General features: G+C 57.8%; 6 protein-coding genes across 6 annotated transcripts; 4 read left to right on the top strand and 2 right to left on the bottom strand.

Annotated features, from left to right (window-relative positions):
• Positions 1-418: 418 nt before the first annotated feature.
• On the top strand, positions 419-3,795 carry GGTG_07575 (striatin Pro11; the record flags this gene model as incomplete). The annotated part of the gene is made up of 2 exons (XM_009225399.1): positions 419-2,066; positions 2,134-3,795. 2 exons carry the CDS (start codon positions 419-421, stop codon positions 2,391-2,393), a joined length of 1,908 nt encoding a protein of 635 aa, XP_009223663.1. The 3' UTR covers positions 2,394-3,795.
• On the bottom strand, positions 3,305-8,197 carry GGTG_07574 (hypothetical protein). Its single transcript, XM_009225398.1, has 3 exons — positions 6,459-8,197; positions 5,244-6,370; positions 3,305-5,147 (listed from the first exon to the last, which is right to left on the bottom strand). Exons 1-3 carry the CDS (start codon positions 7,559-7,561, stop codon positions 3,820-3,822), a joined length of 3,558 nt encoding a protein of 1,185 aa, XP_009223662.1. The 5' UTR covers positions 7,562-8,197; the 3' UTR covers positions 3,305-3,819.
• A 1,401-nt stretch (positions 8,198-9,598) lies between these two features.
• On the top strand, positions 9,599-10,779 carry GGTG_07573 (hypothetical protein; the record flags this gene model as incomplete). The annotated part of the gene is made up of 3 exons (XM_009225397.1): positions 9,599-9,788; positions 9,863-10,029; positions 10,595-10,779. The coding sequence occupies exons 1-3, from the start codon at positions 9,712-9,714 to the stop codon at positions 10,777-10,779; spliced, it is 429 nt and encodes a 142-aa protein (XP_009223661.1). The 5' UTR covers positions 9,599-9,711.
• Positions 10,780-11,400: 621 nt separating this feature from the next.
• GGTG_07572 (histone H2A.Z) lies at positions 11,401-12,523 on the top strand (the record flags this gene model as incomplete). The annotated part of the gene is made up of 3 exons (XM_009225396.1): positions 11,401-11,508; positions 11,997-12,128; positions 12,335-12,523. The coding sequence occupies 3 exons, from the start codon at positions 11,401-11,403 to the stop codon at positions 12,521-12,523; spliced, it is 429 nt and encodes a 142-aa protein (XP_009223660.1).
• Positions 12,524-13,538: 1,015 nt separating this feature from the next.
• On the bottom strand, positions 13,539-15,155 carry GGTG_07571 (hypothetical protein; the record flags this gene model as incomplete). The annotated part of the gene is made up of 2 exons (XM_009225395.1): positions 13,539-14,118; positions 14,224-15,155. The coding sequence occupies 2 exons, from the start codon at positions 15,153-15,155 to the stop codon at positions 13,539-13,541; spliced, it is 1,512 nt and encodes a 503-aa protein (XP_009223659.1).
• Positions 15,156-15,746: 591 nt separating this feature from the next.
• Positions 15,747-16,253, top strand: GGTG_07570 (hypothetical protein; the record flags this gene model as incomplete). Its single annotated transcript, XM_009225394.1, has 2 exons — positions 15,747-15,858; positions 15,925-16,253. The coding sequence occupies 2 exons, from the start codon at positions 15,747-15,749 to the stop codon at positions 16,251-16,253; spliced, it is 441 nt and encodes a 146-aa protein (XP_009223658.1).
• Positions 16,254-19,802: the final 3,549 nt, after the last annotated feature.

Here is a 19,802-nt window from a genome sequence, read left to right as displayed (position 1 = left end):
CTTGCTATTTTCTTGGCGGGATTGTCAATCGTCTTGGCTCGTGGTTCTGACAATTTTCTTCCCTCCCGCAGAACCCCCCGAAAAAGGTCACGATCCATCACTTCGGCCCGAATATCAACGCGCTGTTGAGGAGGACCCCTCGCCTACTGAGCTCAAGACATTCCTCGACCAGTGCCAAGCCGAATTTACATATTTGATGATCACCCCCGCGAACCCGATACCCCCCAGAGAATCGCCGCCGCTGCCCCTGCTGGACGAGATGCCCCGCGAGGGCGAATCCTTTGGGCTGCCAGCCGGCCAGCAGGCTCTAGATCAGTCCTACCCACCGTCGCAGCAACTCCGCCAGGCTCAGAACCACGTCCGCGAACATAACACGAGGCCAGCCCCCGCCCCTGGCGCAAACCACCACGTGCTCCCGATGCAGCAGCAGCAGCAGCAGCAGCCTGCCCAGCATCAGCAACAGCAGCTCCAGCAACAACAACTGCAGCAGCAACAGTTCCAACAACTGCAGCAGCATCAGCAGCAGCAACAGTCGGTTAACTTTGCCAAGAGCTCCGAGATGCAGCCTACGCCCATGGTGCGCTCCACTGCAGAGATGCAGCCCCTGTTCGGAGGCAGCGGGAACGCCGCAACCGGCGACTGGCCAGTTACTCCTGCTGCCCCAAACCGGCCTGGCGATGAGGGAATGGCTGATGCCAACCATCGGGCGAAGCCTACTGCTCGGGCGGCCAATGAAAGCCTGGAGAGCGTTGAGCAGAGATTTGGTGAAGGCGATGGAGGGTGGGACTTTAACGAAGCGTCCTTCGTCGAGCCGCCGCAGCCCCAACAGCAGCAGCAACCAGCCCAGCCGATATCGAACCGCCCTGATACCGATGTCTTTCCCAACGCGGATAGCATCCCAAAATCGCCCAACCGTGGGCCAAACTCTCATCGCAGGAAAAGCAGCATGAGCAGGAGGAGAAGCTCTGAGCACGAACTTTCCCTCAACGCGATTGCGCAGAAGGCTGAGAGCGGCGCCTTCAAGCTCCGGTTTGGGCTAAGGGGTCACCTCAACACGGTGCGGACCATCATCTTCTCGGGTGGTGGCAGTCCAGGCGAGCCCGAGATCTGCACCGCCGGAGACGATGGACTCATCAAGAGGTTCCACATCCCTCGCATCTCGCACTCGGGCAGCAATGGCGCCGCCTCAGATTTGGATGTGCAGGCCGACTTTACGCATCGCGGCCACCAGGGCGCCGTCTTGGCGCTTGCTTCTTGGGCACCGTCACCCAACTTCTCGACCGGTGGTAGGGCGCAGGGCGACGGCTGGATATTCTCGGGCGGGCAGGACTCCATGATCCGTGTGTGGGAGCGAGGCCGGGTCGATCCCAAGGCAAGCCTGGATGGCCATACCGATGCCGTCTGGTCTCTGTGCGTTCTGCCAACGACGCTCGGCGCCATATTCGGAAGTCCAAACCCTTACGGCAACCCGGATAGGATCCTGCTGGCATCGGGCGCCGCCGACGGAACCGTGCGCGTGTGGGCCGTCAGCTCGCCGCCGCAGTTGTCATCGCCGCAGCCGTCGCTTGCGGGCCGCAGTGGCCGGGGTGGCAGTGGGAGAGTTAGGGGCAACTCCATGAGCTCCGGCTCGGCGTTCCCGTCCACCCCGCAGCCCTCAATGGCCACCAACAGCGCTTTTAGCCACACCCTTGTGCACACCATCTCGCGCGCCGATGGTAACGGTGGTAACGCAAGCCCAACGTGCATCACAGCACTCGGCAGCTCGGGCGAGGCTTTTGTGGTCAGCTACTCGGACGCAGCTATTATCGTGTATGACACGCGCACGGGCGAAGAGGTCGGCAGCATGGCAAGCCTCGAGACCTACGACGGCACGCTCAACACGAGCGTCAACGCCGTTGTCTCCACCACCGTGGGACTGGATCAGCCTCAAACCAGCGGCAGCGAAGACGAGGCCAACGCAAGCGGACCCACTGGTGGAGGGAGGTCCATGGCAGGATCCGGAGTCGAGGGCGTCATTATCTCGGGGCACGAGGACCGCTTCGTCCGTTTCTTCGATGCCAACAGCGGTATGTCGGCCCTCACATGTCTTGAATCCAGCTTGGTTTACTAACAGCATCTACGCCTACTCACCAGGTCAATGCACGTACAACATGCTCGCTCACCCGGCGTCCATCTCGAGCCTGTCGCTCAGCCCCAATGGCCAGGAACTGGTCAGCGCTGGTCACGATGCATCCCTGCGTTTCTGGAGCCTCGAAAAGCGGTCCTGCACCCAGGAGATCACGAGCCACCGCATCATGAGGGGCGAGGGCGTCTGCTCTGTCGTGTGGAGCTCGGACGGCAAGTGGGTCGTCAGCGGCGGCGGCGATGGCATTGTCAAGGTCTTTGCCCGGTAGGACGTGACGGACGACAAGGTGCTGCCACTTCGGGCTCGGGACGGGAATGACGACGACAGCCATGGTGGAGGCGGGGGCGGTGGCGGTAGCAGATCTCATGGTGTCGTCAGGAGTCCAAGCCGCAGCAGCCGTCGCAGCAACAGTCGTGTGCGTGTTCCACGCGTCCATACGCCGGCCCCCTGCCCTGCCGCCACCACGGACGACGCCATGGTGCGAGTGGCTCCGGCGAAGGAACAGCACGGCTACCGTGCGAGCAAATTTGGCGGGGACGGCGAGGAGGATCTTGACATCTACGATGCGTCGGATGACGAGAAGTCGGATACCAGCAACAGCAGCGACGTAACAGTCACGCCCGACCCCCCGAAAACCATAAACGTCTTCGAGGAGCTCCGGCAGCAGCAGTCTCATCAACCCAGCCGCAGCCGCCTGCTGCAACTCGCCGGAATCACACTCAAGTCATCGACATCATCGCTGTCGCCGCCTCGGAGGCCCCTCAGCCCGTCTCTTTCCCCGATCCATTCGACCACTCGATCGAGCGGTTTCGAAAGCACCCTTCGTTCCCTCGCGATAGGGGTGAGCCGCGACCGCACGACTCCTGCTCCAACGAAAAAGAGAAATGACGATAATGATGATCCGGCCCATGACGGGGATATCTTTTGAGACGGACGTGCAGGCGCTTCTGGCTTTCCTTGTTTTCTTCGTTTCCTTATTTTTATAAGAGCGCGAGCTGGGCCCATTGGGGCTCTACTCTCTTACCCGAATACCTCGTCAGATATCTTTTTTGAAACCCCGTGCATATTCCATTCTCCCATCACGCCTCAGGGTATTCGTGTCCCCCTGTGCCCTTTTTTACCCCTCTGTGTTCCTATCCCTGTTTTTGGTGTATCTGGAACTGGGAAGGATATCACGCAAATGGCGTCAAGAAAAAAAGAAGATACAGAAAGCCTTTCTTTTTTCATGTTCCAGAGGTGGATAAGTAGAAAGACGCCCGTGTACCATATAATCATCCGGTTGTTTCTTCCCTCTTTCGTGTCTTGCACGCGTCAGTACAACCACCCCCTCAGCCCAGACAAGACGGCATGCATGAATGCAAGGTATGCCACCAGCATTTTAGATTAAGCAAGCTTCTCCCTGTCCGGCGCTGGCGCGTTTCTGAAGGTAGCAAAGATTATCTGTAAATTGGTTGACATGCAGAGCGACGCTGTTCACTACTCGGAGATCCCCCCTGCACCCAAAAAAAAAAATTACCACGCTGTCGCCAAGCCAAATACAAGCCAGCTGGAAGAGAGATCTGCTCCTTTGCTCAGTTTCGAGATATGAACAAAAGAAAAAGGACATGTGAGAGTATAAAAACAAACTGCTGGAAAATTGCAAAAGGACACCTGAAATAGTAAAGGGGCAAACTAGGTAAAGCCAGAGGTATCCCTTATCCAGAACTTTGGAACTGGGCCTCATCATGCGGCACAGGAGACGTGATTCCCATGTCGTAGTCCATGTGTAAGCTATCCGCCAACACGTCATCTTGGCGTTGCGCGTATGTGTAGGAGCCGCTCTGGTCGCCGGAGGGTATCAGCTGCGACATGCCGCCCAAGTTCAAGTCGCCTGCGTACGTCACCGTCGCCCCTCTGTTCATGTAGTCCGCGTCGGGGTTTGGCAAAGCTGCTGTTGTCCCCGGGGGTATATATTGCTCGCCGTAGCCGGCCGGCCCCATGGAAAACGGCTGGAAGACGCCGTCGGCCATGGTCGCCATGGCGGCGGTTGGGGCTGCCGTGGCCGCTGTCGGCATCTGAGAAGAAGCGCCGCTACACATGGCGGAATTATTGTATGGCCCATCGGGGCCGCCGCCGGCCGCGTGGCTCACGAGCAGGCGCGTGTCGGCACTGTAGCTGCCCATGCCGGGCGTGAATGACATGGGCCGTTGCTGCTGCTCCCGTTGCTGTTGCTGCTGCTGCGGCGGTGGTGACATGTTGCCGTTGGGAATTACCGTGGCGGCGCTGGAGCTTGGCCGTCTCATGAAGGGCGCGACCTCGCGTTGCTTGCCAGCGGCCACGGCCGACATCATCTCCCCCATGCCAATCATCGAATTGCTGTGTTCAAGCCAATCCGTGACATCCTCGTCGAAGGCGAATTCCCCGCTGGCCATGCCGGTGCCTAGCCCTCCGTTCGTGGTGTTGTGGTGGCCCATGCCATTGTAGTGGCCTTGATTGCGAGTGGCAAGTGCGGCCGTGTGCAAAGGTATCAGCTGCGCCGTGGAGCTCGCAGCCGCCTCTTCAGCGTGGGCAGCCACTTGTGGTCGCGGCGCCAGCGGGCGCTGGTACGAAGAAGACCGAAATGCCAGGTTCGGTGTTGCTATGTGCTCGCTGGGCGGCGGGCCACCGTTGCCGACACCGCCATGGCTGGGTACAGGAGGAAATGGCTGTGGGCACCGGCGTTTGTTCCTACCGTTGGGCTCTCTATTTGCCGTTGGGGAGCCGGAAGGTCCGCTGGAGGAGCCGGGGGTGGCTGGTATCCAATCATGCCTGGTCTGCTGCCGCCTTGGTGCAGCGCCGACAGGCGCACCACCTGATTCGATTATGGAAAGGTGCACGCCGCCGTGATCTTTACGCTCCTTGGTCGGGTCCTCCATGCAGCTCTTGAACTTGCTCTCGACGTACTGCTCACAGTCGCTCCCCTTGGACTTGAGCGGAGGAAACCCGCCATCGTCCAAGTGGAATTCGTGCCAGACATCAAACGATTCGACAACAGGAGCAAATTCTGGACAGTTTAGCTGCTGTTAGTGGGAAACTCAAAAGGGAGGAGGCAAGGAACGGGAAAAGGAAGTGAGAACGGCAAAGTGCTGCAAAGACTTACCACTACTGAGCACAATGGTATCCTCAGGGAACAAAAGTGCCCAGAGAGCCTCCCACGTGTCCACCTTCAGCCCCTTTTTGCGGCCATTAATGCGATCCTCGATGTCCTTCGTGATTCCGTCCTCGGGGTCTCTATTCCCCACATCCACGTCGACGAGGTTGCACCGGTTGACCTGCCTTAGGTGTTCTTTCAGTTCGCGGTCCGTCTCGAAGACTAACATGCACCGGCCACACTGGTTCTTCCTCTCATTTTTCAGGCTGTGGTATATCTTGACGTGCCGCTTCAGCCGGGCCATGTCTGCGTGCCCTTGACATGCGCAACTGTCGTAGGCACGAACATTGAACCGAAACGGGTTGCGCTTGCGAAACGGGCAGCTCAGCAGCTTGACCTCGGACGAGGTGCGTAACTCAGCCCCCTGGTTGTCCTTGCCACTGTCGTCCTCCTGGCTGGAAGAGCCTTTGTCCGGGCTCCCATCAGACGGGTCCTTACGCTTGCGATGGTTGGCTTGCTCCTGACCCTGGCCAAAGGAGCCGCCGCCCCCACCCGCGTTGGCTGGGTGCGAAGATGGCGATGCATCGCAGGGTGGCGGTTCGGTGCTGTGCGGCAGGGAATCCCCAGAGAAAGCTGCTGCTGCGATGGAAGCCGCCCGCTTGTTAAGAGTGGCTTGAGTGAGGTTGGCCGCGCGCTCGACGCACCGGTCTGCCAACTCCTTGAGTGATTGATCGAGCTCGTCGAGCACAAGGCCTGGAGTGTGTTGCACAATTACAGCGTAAATGTTCTGAGTGAACCGGTCTTGTGAGTCTTCGGCGAGCTCTTCGCAAACCACACTGCTCTCGACACCCTGGTCGGAGCCCGAGTCGCTGGTACTTGGTGTCGGCTGAGCCGGAGGGGAGTCCTCGCTTTCTGGCGTAGATGTTGAGCCTCCTTTGGAGGTCGCGGGGCGCTTAGGAGTGCGAGGCTGGGCGGCGTCTGGCCTATGATAACTTTGCGAAACACTGCCGCAGCCCGAGTCAATGGTGCTTGGCACTAACTGAGCCGTAAGGGAGTTCTCGCTCTCTGGCGCAGATGTCGAGGCATCTTTGGAGGTTGCGGGGCGCTCAGAAGTGCGAGGTTGGGTGGCACCTGTCCTATGGTGACTCCGCAAATACTGCCGTGTCAGCTTTATATTGATGGAATGGTTATGGGGCCCTAGGGCTAGGTGCAGAGACTCCTTACCCGACTATATGGTTAGAGGACGTGCCATCGCTCTCCATAGGCGCTCTTGATTCTGGCGTATCGCGCAAGCTCTGACTCCGGCAGCCTTGATCCTGGACAAACTGCATTACTCTGTCCTCTGATTTGGCCTCGCCGCTCAACCCAGCCTCCCTCTTACGGAGCTGGGCAAGAGAGAGGGACCGAGTCGGAAGGTCTATGGGGCCCAAGATGCCAGTGATACCCTTCTCTGGGGCTAGAGTCGGCCCTGAGTGGCGGGGCGGGGAGAAACTGGCCTCGCGGGCCGTCAACTCCGGTGAGGCAAGAGGGAAAGTGCTATGAGATACCAGGAGCTTGGGGGCCACAGCGGTTGTTTCTCTGAGTCCCCGGCTATGGGGCATGGTCTTTCGGGTTGCGAGAGGTTTAGGTACGTCCGTGTCGACCATGTGGACGGACCTTTCGGACTTGAGATATGAGCCGACAAGATCATGAGTCTTGGATATACTGCTCTTGATGGGCACCCTAGAATTGGCCACGTCGCTGCCGAACTCAGAGGTGACAGGGTTCTCCATAATGTAGGATTGAAGGTAGTCTAGGGGAATTAGTGGATAACGAAGGCGATGGGGATGCTTTTGCTCATCCATCGTATAATAATCACCAGTGGGACTGGAAGCAACCGTGTCTACAGATGCCAAGGATGACCATGTGGAAGTTCGCGTCACGGGCGTGTGGGGGGTGTTTGTCGACACGGTAGTCAAGGTGTTGGTGCGTAAAAAATCACCGAATAAGGCCTGGTCGTCGTTGTCGTCGGTAGTTGGGATACGTGGTATTACGATACGGGTACCCGCTCCTTTTTTGCCGCCCATCTGGCGACTCACGGGAGAAGCCATACTAGCGCTTTCGTAGGGAAAAGGGGTTACCGGATTGGAGACCGAAGCTGATGGCGATGGTGGCCTGGCCGGGTCCACCATAGCGGCGGGTAGTGATGCTCGAGACGAGCCAGTCTGGGTCTGGGCGGCTTCATGGGTAACGACTGGCTCCTGTCTCAAGGAGAGTCCTTGTATTCCCAGAGCCAAACCTTTGACCGTGTGATCCTCCGGCTCAGCCTCGGCTTGCGTGGCGGACATTGTTCCAGGACCGGAGGTATTCCTCAAGGACAAATGCGGACCGCCGCTCGCCGTTGATATGCGCGCAGGGGCCTAGCACTGGAGGGCTCGCCAAGTGGTGACAAGGGAAGGGGGTTAGGCTGAATAGGCGGAAATAGACAAGGCGTTGTTCCTCTGGCAGCGCCAGGTGGAAAAGGACCTGCTCCAACGGCGCAGGGAACTTGTCTGTGTGATGGACTGGGCGATTGAACAATGTAGCGAGGAAGGCATTGGAGGGAAAAGAAAGGGAGGAAAGGAGCTGGAGCCCTTCCCTTCCCTTCCCTCCCACGCCTTCCCAGTCGGGCGACACCAAAGTGGAATTGGAACGGGCGGGCAAGGCCCTTCGTGGGGGTGGGAAGACAAAGCCGTGTTGTGCGCTGTGCTGCCCCTTCCTGCTGAACAACCAACAGCCACAGGGTGACATGGGGCCGGCCGATCATCGCCTGTGCAGCCAATGGCTCTGCTTCAGGCACCAACATTGTCGGATCGCCATCCAATCAAATACCCCGCCGGCCCTCCATCAAAGGAACCGGTCCCGCAAAGCTGACAGCCGATGCAACTCAGCTTGCAGTACCCGCCAGCCTGACCTCCCTTGCCGTCCCGTCAATGCGATTGTCCTCGCCCACTGGGACTGGGACCACCCCAGAACAGGGCGAGGGCGGACGGACAGCGTGGTTACATGCCTACACATATACCACCAAAGTTCAACAACAATGTGGAAAAACACTTCTCAAACAAGATAGATGCACCTACCGCGCTGCCAGGGAGGCCTCATGTGCTGATTCTTTGTTGTCAAAGGGACAAAATATCGGAAACTGGGCAACCGGCGTCGCCGTCGGCCGGAGCAAGGCAATTTGGTGGGGGTAAACCGATCGTAATGTGGAGGTTCAATTGGAAACCCCAAACCGGCCATGAACTAAGACCTCGTTGGAGATATTACTACCAATACGGAAGGCTCAATGGGCACGGGAGCGTCTGCGTCAATCGGGGCGGCAGTGTGCCTTGCAGTCGTGCAAGGCGAGGCAGATTCATTCGGCCCTTCGGCGACCCAGCGTGACGGCCACCAACCAGAACCGCTGAAACCAACCAAATCGAACTGTATTGAACCAGAGTGCAGGACATGGTAGCTAGTTGGGCCTGTGGGAGGCCGCCATACCCGCTAAGCCTCAGCCGCCAGGAAGCGGCTCGGCGCAACACACTCGGGGGTTCAGCGCCGTTGGATTGAGCGCTCAGCCTCGATGGCGACACCGCATGTCACCGGCCTATGCCCTCATGCACTTTTGCGAAGGCATGATGGCGCTCTTGATTTTGAGATATAACTTCACCGCACCCATCACCCCGCTACAGCTGCCCCTGTCTCTATCACACCCAAACCGTCCCGACCAGACCCTCCACTCTTTACACATTTGTCGCTGCCCTCGACCAAGTACCGCCTCCATCACGCCGGCCACATACGGTTCCATTTTCTCTTGCTACCAAAATCTTCTTGATTGCCGCATCATCACAGACGACTGCCACGGTTTTATGGGTCGCTCTACAGCTTCCTGTTCTTGGTTGGCTGGCTGGTGTGCGCTCGCTCCGCGGCTGGGGACTGTGTAAGATGGGGATAGGTAGGCAGATAGCAAGAGCTTGCAGAATGCTGCAAAGCATTGTCCATAGACCGTAGAATCCTACCAACTCCAGCCCAAACTCGTCGAATCCAAGGCTTCTGGTTCGATGGTGGTGAGGCCTTACGTACCTTGCACCCTTGGGTTTGCGTTCAATACAAACGGAGCGGCTTAGATGGCTCTAATTGGCGCAACAAATCCTCAGTAATAGTGACCCAGCAATGGCAGCTCCAACCCTAGGCATTCAAATCCATCTGCTTCAACCGAAGCGGTATTGTTTGGAACATCGTGTTTGCTTCCTCGAGTCGTGCGTATTTAAACGGCGATTTTCGCCCAAGGGAGACGTTTTTCCATTCTTCTATTGTCTTTCCCTCGAGGGAGAGATCAAGGAGAAAAAGAAATTTCGCGAACAATACCAATCTAACGACAAAGCATTGTAGGAACCCGCTTTTCGCAAGTGGAAAAATATCACAATGTTGCTAACAGCACAATGCCTAGTTGTTGCGCGAAAAGAAAATCGCAAACATGCCGAGCACCACAGGCTCAAACGCGCCGTCCATGGTGCTGTCCGATTTTGGGTCCGGGTCCGGGTCCGGGTCCGGGTAAGGACTGCCCCGACTGCCTTGTGCGGGCGTTGGCAGCCGAGGCTGACTGCTGTTGGTTGCTTCCATCCTAGAAACAGCACTTCCGCGACCCAATCAGGGACCCTGGCCGCCTACATTTACAACACCGACGGTCCCGCCGACCGGTTCGTGCAGCCCTACCCCGAGTCACAGACCGATCGGTTGGCCAGGCTGGACCAAGAGACGGCAGCCCTGCAGCAGAGGGCTCGCCCTCCGAATGGTGCATGACCAACATGCCTTCTCCAGTCGCGCAGTGGATCAAGAAGACGAAAAAGCAGAATAATAAAAGGGGCGCGCAGAATGACAGCTATCCAGGACCATGGTTGGATAAATGCGGGAAGGCTGTTTTCTGTGCATATCTTCTTCTCGGGTGGTTACCGTTTTGGGAAATGGATTGGAGGCTCGGTCGGTTCTTTCTTTTTTTCTATACGTGTTTTTGGAGATACCCACGATACGCCCGACCAAAAAGCAGCTTTCTGCTATCCCCTCTAGAAATATTTTGACCTATACTTGTGCGTCGTTATCGCTCGCCCATTTCACCTGGGTGTTGTGTTGTAATAGCGGCTGTTCTTGTTCCATTTTGACCCCTGGGCGCTGCTGCAGCGCTTGGTCACAGTCTGGGCGGGCTGCCAACCCCAAAGGTACAGACCCACCTGCCTGGGGCTGCCCGCCATAGCTGCCAGCCCGCCACCAGCCACACCTATAAATGTGGCTGGGACCCACCAACAGCCTTGACAATTGCGACGCTCTTGATGGACTCCTTTTGACCTCCTCAACCCGCACAGGGCACCAGGCATCTCGAACGCCTCGCAAGCTCTGCAGGCGCCGCGGTGACGTGCTGTCACCGGCGGCTACTGAGTCGGTGATGCACAAGAAATCCCATGCCATGCTTTTCTCCAACCGCCATTCGATGCGGGGCCTTGCGCAGCAGACGGCCCTCAGCGCCGCCTCTCCTTGCCCTCGCCCCTAACAGGCGCACGACGCCCAGAATAGGTAAGCGGGCACATCGTGTCCTGTCTCCCCTTGCTGTCCTCCCTATTCTCTTCTCCCTCCCTCCCACCGAGACGCTGCCTCGGGCTGGGCCTCGCCGCAGCCGCCCTTTGTGCGAGGGCAGCAGCGAGGGCAGCAGCGCCCCTCCGCAGTTGCACATCTGGCTCAAGCGGCCCGCCGTGCCAAAATCAGACCGCCCAGTACCATTATGTCAGCGGCTCAGCTTGAGTCAGTCGCTCCACTTTTCTTTGGCACACCTCGCGCCGGTTTTTTCACCTGCTGCTTAACCACCTGCCTGCAGCGCTCGGCAGGGCCTGGCGCGCCCGCAGGCAAGCAGACAACAACAACAGGGCGAAACATTTCGCCAGATTGGATTTTCAGCCTTCTGAATTTTCCGACTCACCACATCACCATCCGCCCCACGAACCCGAATAGCTTCGGACCACCTTTTTCGACCTGCTGCCACCACCGCTGCGCTTGGTTTTCCTGCCCAAATTTATTTGCGCACCCCGATTTTGCTGTCCACGACCTGCGACGCGCTGCCTACGACCTAGCTTTATTTATTTCTCCAAGGATAGCATCCCGCCTCCTCAATATCACAATGGCTGGCGGAAAGGGAAAATCTTCTGGTGGGAAGAGCTCCGGCGGTAAGACCGCAGGTGAGGGCCCCAAGAAGCAACAATCCCACTCCCAGCGTGCAGGACTCCAAGTAAGTACCTCGTGAACTGCATCCATGGCTTCGCATTGCATTTGGTTTTCCCGCCTGCCATGGACTCCTGCCTGCCGACAGGCCACGCCACCTTCCCGCGCGCGCAAACTTGCCCACCCACTTCGTCATGTTCGACCGAGCTCGAGCTCCCACCATCGCTCAGCCGCCTCTCACCGAATTTGACCGCGAAAACGACCGCGCCGCCACGACCATCGTGATCATCATCAATCCGAATGCCGCGCACCATGGCTGAAGCCCGCACCTTTCATTCCGCAAATTTTGCGAGCTATCCGGACGCGTCAACCTCGACTTTTGCGGCCCCGCATCGCGCAACCCGCCATGGCAGCGACACTCGCCGACCACGTCCATCACGAATCCCTTGAACCTACAACTCATGGCGCGCCATCGACATGCCTACGGATGCAAACACATGATCGCTGGCATGGCCTTATGGATCTCCGATAGCTAACCAGGGCCTTGTTTCCCAGTTCCCTTGCGGACGTGTCAAGCGTTTCCTCAAGCAAAACACCCAAAACAAGATGCGCGTCGGCGCCAAGGCGGCGGTTTACGTTACGGCGGTGCTGGAGTATCTGACTGCCGAGGTTCTCGAGCTGGCAGGCGTAAGTTCAATCTCCCCCTCCCAACACTATCTCTTCCCCCGCTTTCCTCACTCGTCGCAACTTTATTGCCACCATGACGGCCACGTCACGGGGCGCGAACCGCACACATCCCTCCCTTTTGTCTGCCTTTCCCGTATTTCGGGTGTTTGTCTCCCGAGCAGCCAGTATCGACGTGATCTTGTGCTAATATTATGAACCCGACATAGAACGCGGCCAAGGACCTGAAAGTGAAGCGCATCACTCCTCGACACCTTCAACTTGCCATCCGAGGTGACGAGGAGTTGGACACGCTCATCCGCGCCACCATCGCTTTCGGAGGTGTTCTACCGCACATCAACCGCGCGCTGCTTCTCAAGGTTGAGCAGAAGAAGAAGCAGAAGCAACTGGAGGCGTGAGACCCCTTCCGTATTACGGTTGTTTCTACTTTATCATGATGGGATTTATTTCGAGACCGTCCTTCGGGAACTTGGGGGTTTCATGGGTTCTGTTCTTCCTGTCTTTGGCTTTTTGTTCCTCTGACTCTCTTCTCCATACCTATCGCAAGGGAAAGTTTGTGGTCTCTCGTCTTTGTTTTATGTGGCACGTGGGCAACAGGGTGGCGGAACTGGGCTTTTGTTGGGGCGGGGCAGGTATACCTTGGTGCTGGAAATACGTTTGCTCCATCTGCTCCTACGATCACGTCTGTCCCATCTTCTTGTTCAGCTCTATTCTCGGACACTCGGATATACGTTCTGGCTTTATCGCCGGCTGAAACTGCCCGACTCGCTCATCTCGCCAACCCTGAGAGCATTGGAATGGGAACGCACGACTACTATCCGAGCATTCCCATACCCTTTCACGCAGCACCGGCGGACACATTCCAAGAGGTCCTCTAATTTAACCATGGTGCGACTGGGGAATTCTCTTTCGAATCTGATGGATTGGGCGGCTGCTCTGGCCCAGCAGTCTTTTTGCATCTGCCGGGCGGTTGCATGGCGCTGTCCACCCGGGGCACCAATCAGCCATATCTTGTAGTGATATAGCGGGCCGGGTTTCGGTGTTTTGGGCATTAGAAGCTACCCTTCACCCGTAGCAGACGAGAAATGCGTCCCGCCATTGATGTGACATGAGTTGGATACCTGCTATGATCACTCAAGCGTGCGTACTCACCCGCCCTAGGAAAGGACAAACCAGCCACGGGATTTGCACCATGAGGCGGCCTATTCGGTCAGAAAAAAAGCAGATTATTTAACAAGCTATTTGTTTATTTATCGTACATGGGAGTAACGCGAAAAATGACAATGTGATGCTACGTAAATGCTAACCAAGCCAGGCCTGGCTTCTATGCCTAACCAAAATCTGCGAAAATGAAAAAGAAATCTAGAAAGAATGCTAAAGTTCATCGAATATCAATCAGTCAACCCGTCCGCTTCAAAATTCGCCCTTGAAGAAAGCGCTGCGGAACCGCATCAGCTCGGCGAGGTCATCGTCGGCGCTGTTGCCCCTGCTATTACTGCGCGTTGCCGGCGGCGAGGAAGAGGTCCTGCTATGGCCGCGGCTGCTGTGCCGCGAGGTCGAGTCCGAAGACGAGGAATGGGAAGAAGAAGAAGAAGAGGAAGGAGAAGAAGGCCCGTCGCTGCGGCTGTCCCTGGTACCCCGTCGCGTCTTCGGCCGGGAGAGCAGGCTCGAGTAAGACCTACTAGACCTACTGCTACTGCTACTGCTGTAGTCCTCGGGCTCCTCGGGCAGCGCCGGCAGCGGCCAGCAACTACCGCGGCTGCCACCGCGACTTGGAGCCGGCACCGGCGCCGACAGGGAGGCGTCAGAGCGCGTCCGGCGGTGCCGGCTGCTGCGCTCGGCGGCGACGCGGGAGGCGCGGGAGGAGGACTCAACGTCGCCGTCGTAGGCCTGGTCGTCGGGCGCCTGTTGCTGGGATGAGGAAGAAGAATGCATGCTAAAGTTCTCGTGGGCCCTGGGGTTTGGAGCCACCAAGGGCATAGAGAAGGGGATCCTGCCGGGACAGAGAGGTATGGCTTTAGCAAAGAGGGTCTTGGGGGTGTGGTAAGGGGTTATTAAGGGGGTATGTATGTGTGTTGCTGCGGATCAGAGGGCTTACACGAGGGTCATGTCGTCTTCGTCGCCCGCCGCCGGCGGGAGCGGCCACGGGCCGCCCGTGCCGGGCAAGGAGGAGTCCAGGTCGGACGACGAGTCGCCATTGTCGTTGTCGCTACCTTCGGACGACGCGCTCTCGACCACGGCCCGGCTGGCCAGGGTCTGCTCGGCCTCGTCGTGGCCGCCGCGTCCGTCCCGGTCGCCCGAGGTCGCCGCCGAGGCCTCTTGTCCGGGCGTGCGCCCCGTGTCCAGGGTCTTCGTGGGCTCGGACGAAGAAGAAGAAGCTGATGACGATGGTGGTGGCGGCGGTATCGATTCCGCGGCAAGGCGGAGGATCCAGCTCTTGGGCCCCTTTTCCTTTTCCTCCTCCTTCTTGCTCATGTTGCCCAAGAGCTTGGCGATCCGCTCGTCCCGCGCGCGCCGGCGCGTGTAGCGGCACTCGGACGGGTAGTTGCAGTCCTCGGAGCAGTTCTGCACGTTGTCGATCATGCGGCGCTCGCGCGCGAGGCGGTGCTGCCCCCGGTGGTGGCCCTGCTGGCCCAACTGCTGATGGTGATGGTGATGGTGGCGCCGCCGCCATGCGGCGTAGCGCTCCCAGCCGTTGAAATCAAACTCGCTGACGCAGCTGCCGCCGCGGTCGCGGCGCCGGCGTGGCTGGGGCTGGGGCTGACGGTTGCCGCTGCTACCGCTGCTGAGGCTGCCGTCCACTCGCTCGGTGCACATGCGGTGGCCGCACTCGAGGCAGCGGCGCGTGACGCCGAAGGCGTAGGGGATGCGGCAGCGGTGGCAGATCCAGTTCCAGGGCAGCGGCGTGGGTGGTGGGGGCGCGGCCGAGGCGGCCGGGGCGGGCGTCATGATGAGGTCCTGGGGGGTGTTGTTGTCGGTGGGGGACTCGGGTATGCCGGGGAAGGAGGAGAGGCTGTGGCTCTGGCTCATGGCTGTCGCGTCTTGGCGGTGGTGTGTGATGGCGTCTGTGTCGTGTTGGACGAGCGTCGAGTTCGTCGGCTGGGGGTGGTGTGTGGTGTGAAGAGAGGCTATGCTCCGGGCAGAAAGTAGGGGTAAGAAAACGTGGGAGTGCATGCACACTAAGAAGGAAGAGTGTGGTGCTGGGCTTTTCCAGAAGGCCCAGAGAGAAGGTATGTAGGTGGTAGGTGGGTGTGAAAGGGGGAAATACGAGACACAGTACGCGGCCTGGAGGGGAAGATACAATATATACAACACTCGCTGTAGGCAGCAGAGAAAATCCTGTCTGCTGAGTCCTCAATGTCGTTTCTTTAACTTGTTGGCTCTTTGTAGTGTCCAACAGCCTCGAGCACCGTGATCGAGGCTATGGTGGCTTTGACTTGGCTTTTCTTTGTTGCAGGTATGGAGCTTTTGGAGCTATTTTTGGCTCTTGGGTCGTTGACATCAATGGAGCTCTGTCTAGTGGTTGAGGATATGTTTGCTAAATAGGGTACAAAGAAATCACAAGATTTGGCGCAGCCAAGACAGCAGACCTGAGGAGGGCAAAGATGAAAACGAGGAAAGATGTTTCAAAACCGAGAGCCTACTCGGCGCCAGTACAAGATCAAGTTGGAGTTCCTGCATTTCATTTCTCTTACCGGGACTGCCAAGGCTACACTTTCACGAGAGCACAAATGTAAAACAGACAATGCTCCAAAAGGTATGATAGAGCGTACAAACAAGATAAACGGGTAAACAAAAGATTGCGTCGATGATGAGCCAATGCGGCCTCGAGTAGTTCGTTCGCCAGACCCAGCACCTGATACAAGCAAGAAAATAGTAAAGGCCAACTTCAAGGGCTCGCGCTTCAAGAAAGTCAAGGCAGCGGACTCCTCATCCGCCCCTGGAAGCCTCCTGGTTGTGGGGTTAGCCTTCGGGTGTTCCGACCTCCTCTTCACTTTGTTGGCTCTGGACATATTGATGGAGTGCTGTTTCTTCTATTTCGAGGTTGACACTACAAAACGAGGACATTTACCCATCTTGGAGCCGGGGGTTTCGCTGGCCGCCGAAAGACCTTTCGCGATGCAGTGAACGCGACAGTCAGCACCGTGACCAAGAGGCAGATGGTGGCCAAGCCGAGGATTACATTTGGCATACGCCTTGGGGAGTGTGCACAATAGGGCTTTGGAGATGGATGGCGGTGTCGGGAAACAAGCCCTCAAGGAGGGACGGCGGCCGAGGGCCGGGCGGCGAAAGACGGCCTTGCGATAGGGAAGAACCCACTCGTCGGCACTTGCAGGGGGGGCACCGCACTCCCTCGACCGCGTTCCCACCGGGGAGAGATAAATTGACTCCAGGGGCGGTGGTTACCAGCCTTGCGTCTACCTTCATTCTTGCTCATTGGTGCGAAGATATTCCCCTGTCGCGGGCGGGGTTTCAGTCGGGGCCAGGAAGTGACTGAATGCAACAGACAGCGATTGCTAGCAGACATCCTCCACGGTGACCAATGCCCGTCAGTGTTCTTACGAGTGCTTGCCCAGGCCGACAAAGGTCCGGGGAGTGAGAACAGTAGTGCAACATCCCGATGCTGTGGCGCCGAATGTCGAGAAGAGAGCTCTCCCTCTGGCCGTCTCGCCATGTCTTTTGGCCCGCTCTTTGCGCCACTGTTCGGACAGTCCTTTCTACCGCGATAGTGAGGCAGCTTCTAGCGATAGACGCGTTATCCAGGAGCTTCGGTTCGGTAGAAACCCGGGGCTTCGGATCTGGGAGTCGCGGGCATGTCGTGCCCGGTTCTTGGGCAGATCCGACGTGCCGACTTCGGCCTCTCGGGGTTCTGGGGCGTGCCTGACTTCGGCGCCTGCGGATCCGGCCAGGGGCCGCCTGACCGCCTGGTGGCTGATGATTATTGCTCAAAGCGTTGTGGTGACGTTTGAGACGCAGGCGGCCATTGTTGTCAGTCTTGACATCACAGGCCTCTTTACAGCCTACAGCTAGGTAAAGGATTGCCGTCCGGACACTAAATTCATCATTCTGGGAGCTTCGGGTGCAGCTTGGTCTGATACGCGAGGTAAGGATGGATAAGAAACCCCCACCATGTCATAGACGCAACTGAGATGGATAGCGTATTCCTTCCTTATGAATCCTTCTCGTGTCCCTCCCATCCTGACTGTTCTTTGGCCCAGGCAGTTTATTGCTTCCGAGCAAGGATTAGAGCAGTAAATGTAGGTTCCCACCTACCCATCTCTCAAAACTATCACCACTACCTTGAACTACACTCACACAGGTGGAAAAGAGCCTTGGATAAGCTGGCCTCCCTTTGCGCTTCGCTTTGTGGAGCTGCCGCCACGAGCTAGGGGCTGGCCTGGGCACCAATTCAGATGCAAAGCGGTCCATATGCAAGAGCTATAACAATATCCAGCCTTATGAAAAGGTGGAGAAGGGAATGTTGAGGGGAACCGGCAAAGTTATGGAGCAGTCCTACATCGGGGAGAGCACCCCCTGAGCCGAGGCGGAGTGGCATGGATTTTCCCGTGGATCAAACTTCTCCATCCATGGTGCATGCACTACAGCAGTCGGCTATCTCGCATGTCACCTTCTATGTAGGAAGCCGTCCAGCTGCGAACTGCTGACGATGACAAACGATTGGGCAAGACCGGGAATCTGGTTCGGATAAGGGGCGGCAGTGCGAGGCAGCCACATCCTCCAAGATAAGCTTGCCGGCGTCAAACATGACCGTTTTCTCCCACTGGGGTGGGGTGGAACGTGGCGCTACGGCGCCAGGGCGCGCATATGGTTTGCATCTGATGGGACGACTGGAGATGACGGGCGGGCGCCAGTCTGCCAGAGGACCTCAGCATTGCTGATTCTGCGTATTCTGCCTTCGGCCTTGCGAGGGGAATTTGCCGACAGGAGTCACAGTCCACTGCAAAAGGCCCCAGCGTCCCTACGACCTTCTCCATCCCTACACAAGCACAGGCGGCCCGGTGCCTGTGCTGTGGGGGTTGGTTGTGTTGGGCACGTATGCAGCGGGGTAGACAGACAATTCACATGGGCATATCCATAAAATGTGTTCTCGAGCTGGTGCATGCATATTGTAGCATACACAGTGCGGACTATACCGCATGCGGCAAGTGAAGGCGTCTGAAGCACTCAAAGGGAAAGGGAGCAGGCAAGGGCTGCACACAGTCAGTCCACAGGGAGAAGCTGCGAAGAAGTCAACCCTAGGCTGTTCCTTTCCGCGAACACGCTATCTTGGGTCGAGGTGGTGGTTGACGGAGCATCATGCAAGGGAGATGGGCTCGCAAAGGGATAGCGCGGGGGATAATAGGAGGTCTCAGGTGAGGCAATGGGAAGATGAGGAGGATGAAAGGAAAAGAAGGCCTGGGCATGGGCTGGAGGGATATTGGCACACAATCATCGGTTCAAGGGTGGAACCTTACGCTAGCCTCGCTTGAGGCCAGCGCCAGTTCCCCGGTCACTGTTTGCTGCAGCCCCGGAGATTTTTGGCCGCAAGAACGAAGGGAGAGAGATCGGGTATTGGCGAGCTGCGAGGGTCGATAATGTCTAGCAAGGTGTGGTAGCCCTACTCCCGTCACTGCCCGTTTGCTCTGTCGACGAAAGTGGCGTCAGTCACACGCGACTTTTTGTGCCGAGGATCGGGCCCTGAGACGAGCGACCTGGCAGACAGGGGAAATCAGTGGTTAGGAAGACAGCCGTCCAGAAATGTGGTGTTCCCGTGGTAAACTTTGGCTGGGTTAGGGATGGATGGATTCAGGGGAAGGGAAAGGGATGAATGATCGTCACCCCCGGGCAGTCGCCGATTCGTCCAGGAGGTGAAAGCGGATGATGACAGGGGTCTAGGACGCAGATCGATGTTGATCTAGACCTGCGCGAGCGTTTCTGGCTGCTCGAGAGCGTGTTTCCATGGCCGACTGCCCTGTTATCTCAAGCTGCAGCAGATGAGGCCAAACGTGTGCTCCCTTCCCGTGGTGTTGTATCTAGTGTTTACCCCCTGGACTACATAGATGGCGGTGATACATGATACGTCAGGTCCCCAGACCCGGGATCGCCAGAGACGGCAATGGGGCCACGGCGATGTCAGAAAGTGACAGACTGATAATATGTCTTGGCAAGCGGTCTGGCTGCCCGAACCGGACCAACAGCACTTTGATTGGCGCGCAAAGTGTGGCTCTTCTGTGCAGATGCGACACTGCGAAGTGGGTTGATCAGCTGCAAGATCAAGAACGATCGACGGTGCGGCGGTTTGCTGCCAGACACGCGCGCAGCAATAGGTGCCGTCGAGACTGGAGCATGAGAATGGCCTTTCTGTGGTGCCGGGGCGCTGCTGGGCGCTGCTAGAACGCTGCACCGCAGCGGGGATCATTGATGGGCCACAAGCCACGGGATGTGCCTGGCCCCACCGGACTCGGCACCACCCCATTGGTGCGTTGGGGAGGTTTTTTTTTATCGTCTGTTTGTTTCGTTTCAATACAACGTGGACGTCAAGGTCGAGGCGAGGGAAAGGCTGACAATGTGTTGGTGATGAAAGCTGACAGGGCAGCCAATGACGTCCGACGCGTGAGTCTATCAATCTAATTTTGCCGGGCGCAATTCGCTTCCTCGTGTACGATGGGCGACGCT

Source organism: Gaeumannomyces tritici (genome assembly GCF_000145635.1).
Source record: "Gaeumannomyces tritici R3-111a-1 unplaced genomic scaffold supercont2.4, whole genome shotgun sequence".
In the NCBI taxonomy this organism is placed as follows: domain Eukaryota; kingdom Fungi; phylum Ascomycota; class Sordariomycetes; order Magnaporthales; family Magnaporthaceae; genus Gaeumannomyces; species Gaeumannomyces tritici.
The sequence above is the reverse complement of the archived record's forward strand: the minus strand, read 5'-3'. Positions and strand labels throughout refer to the sequence as shown.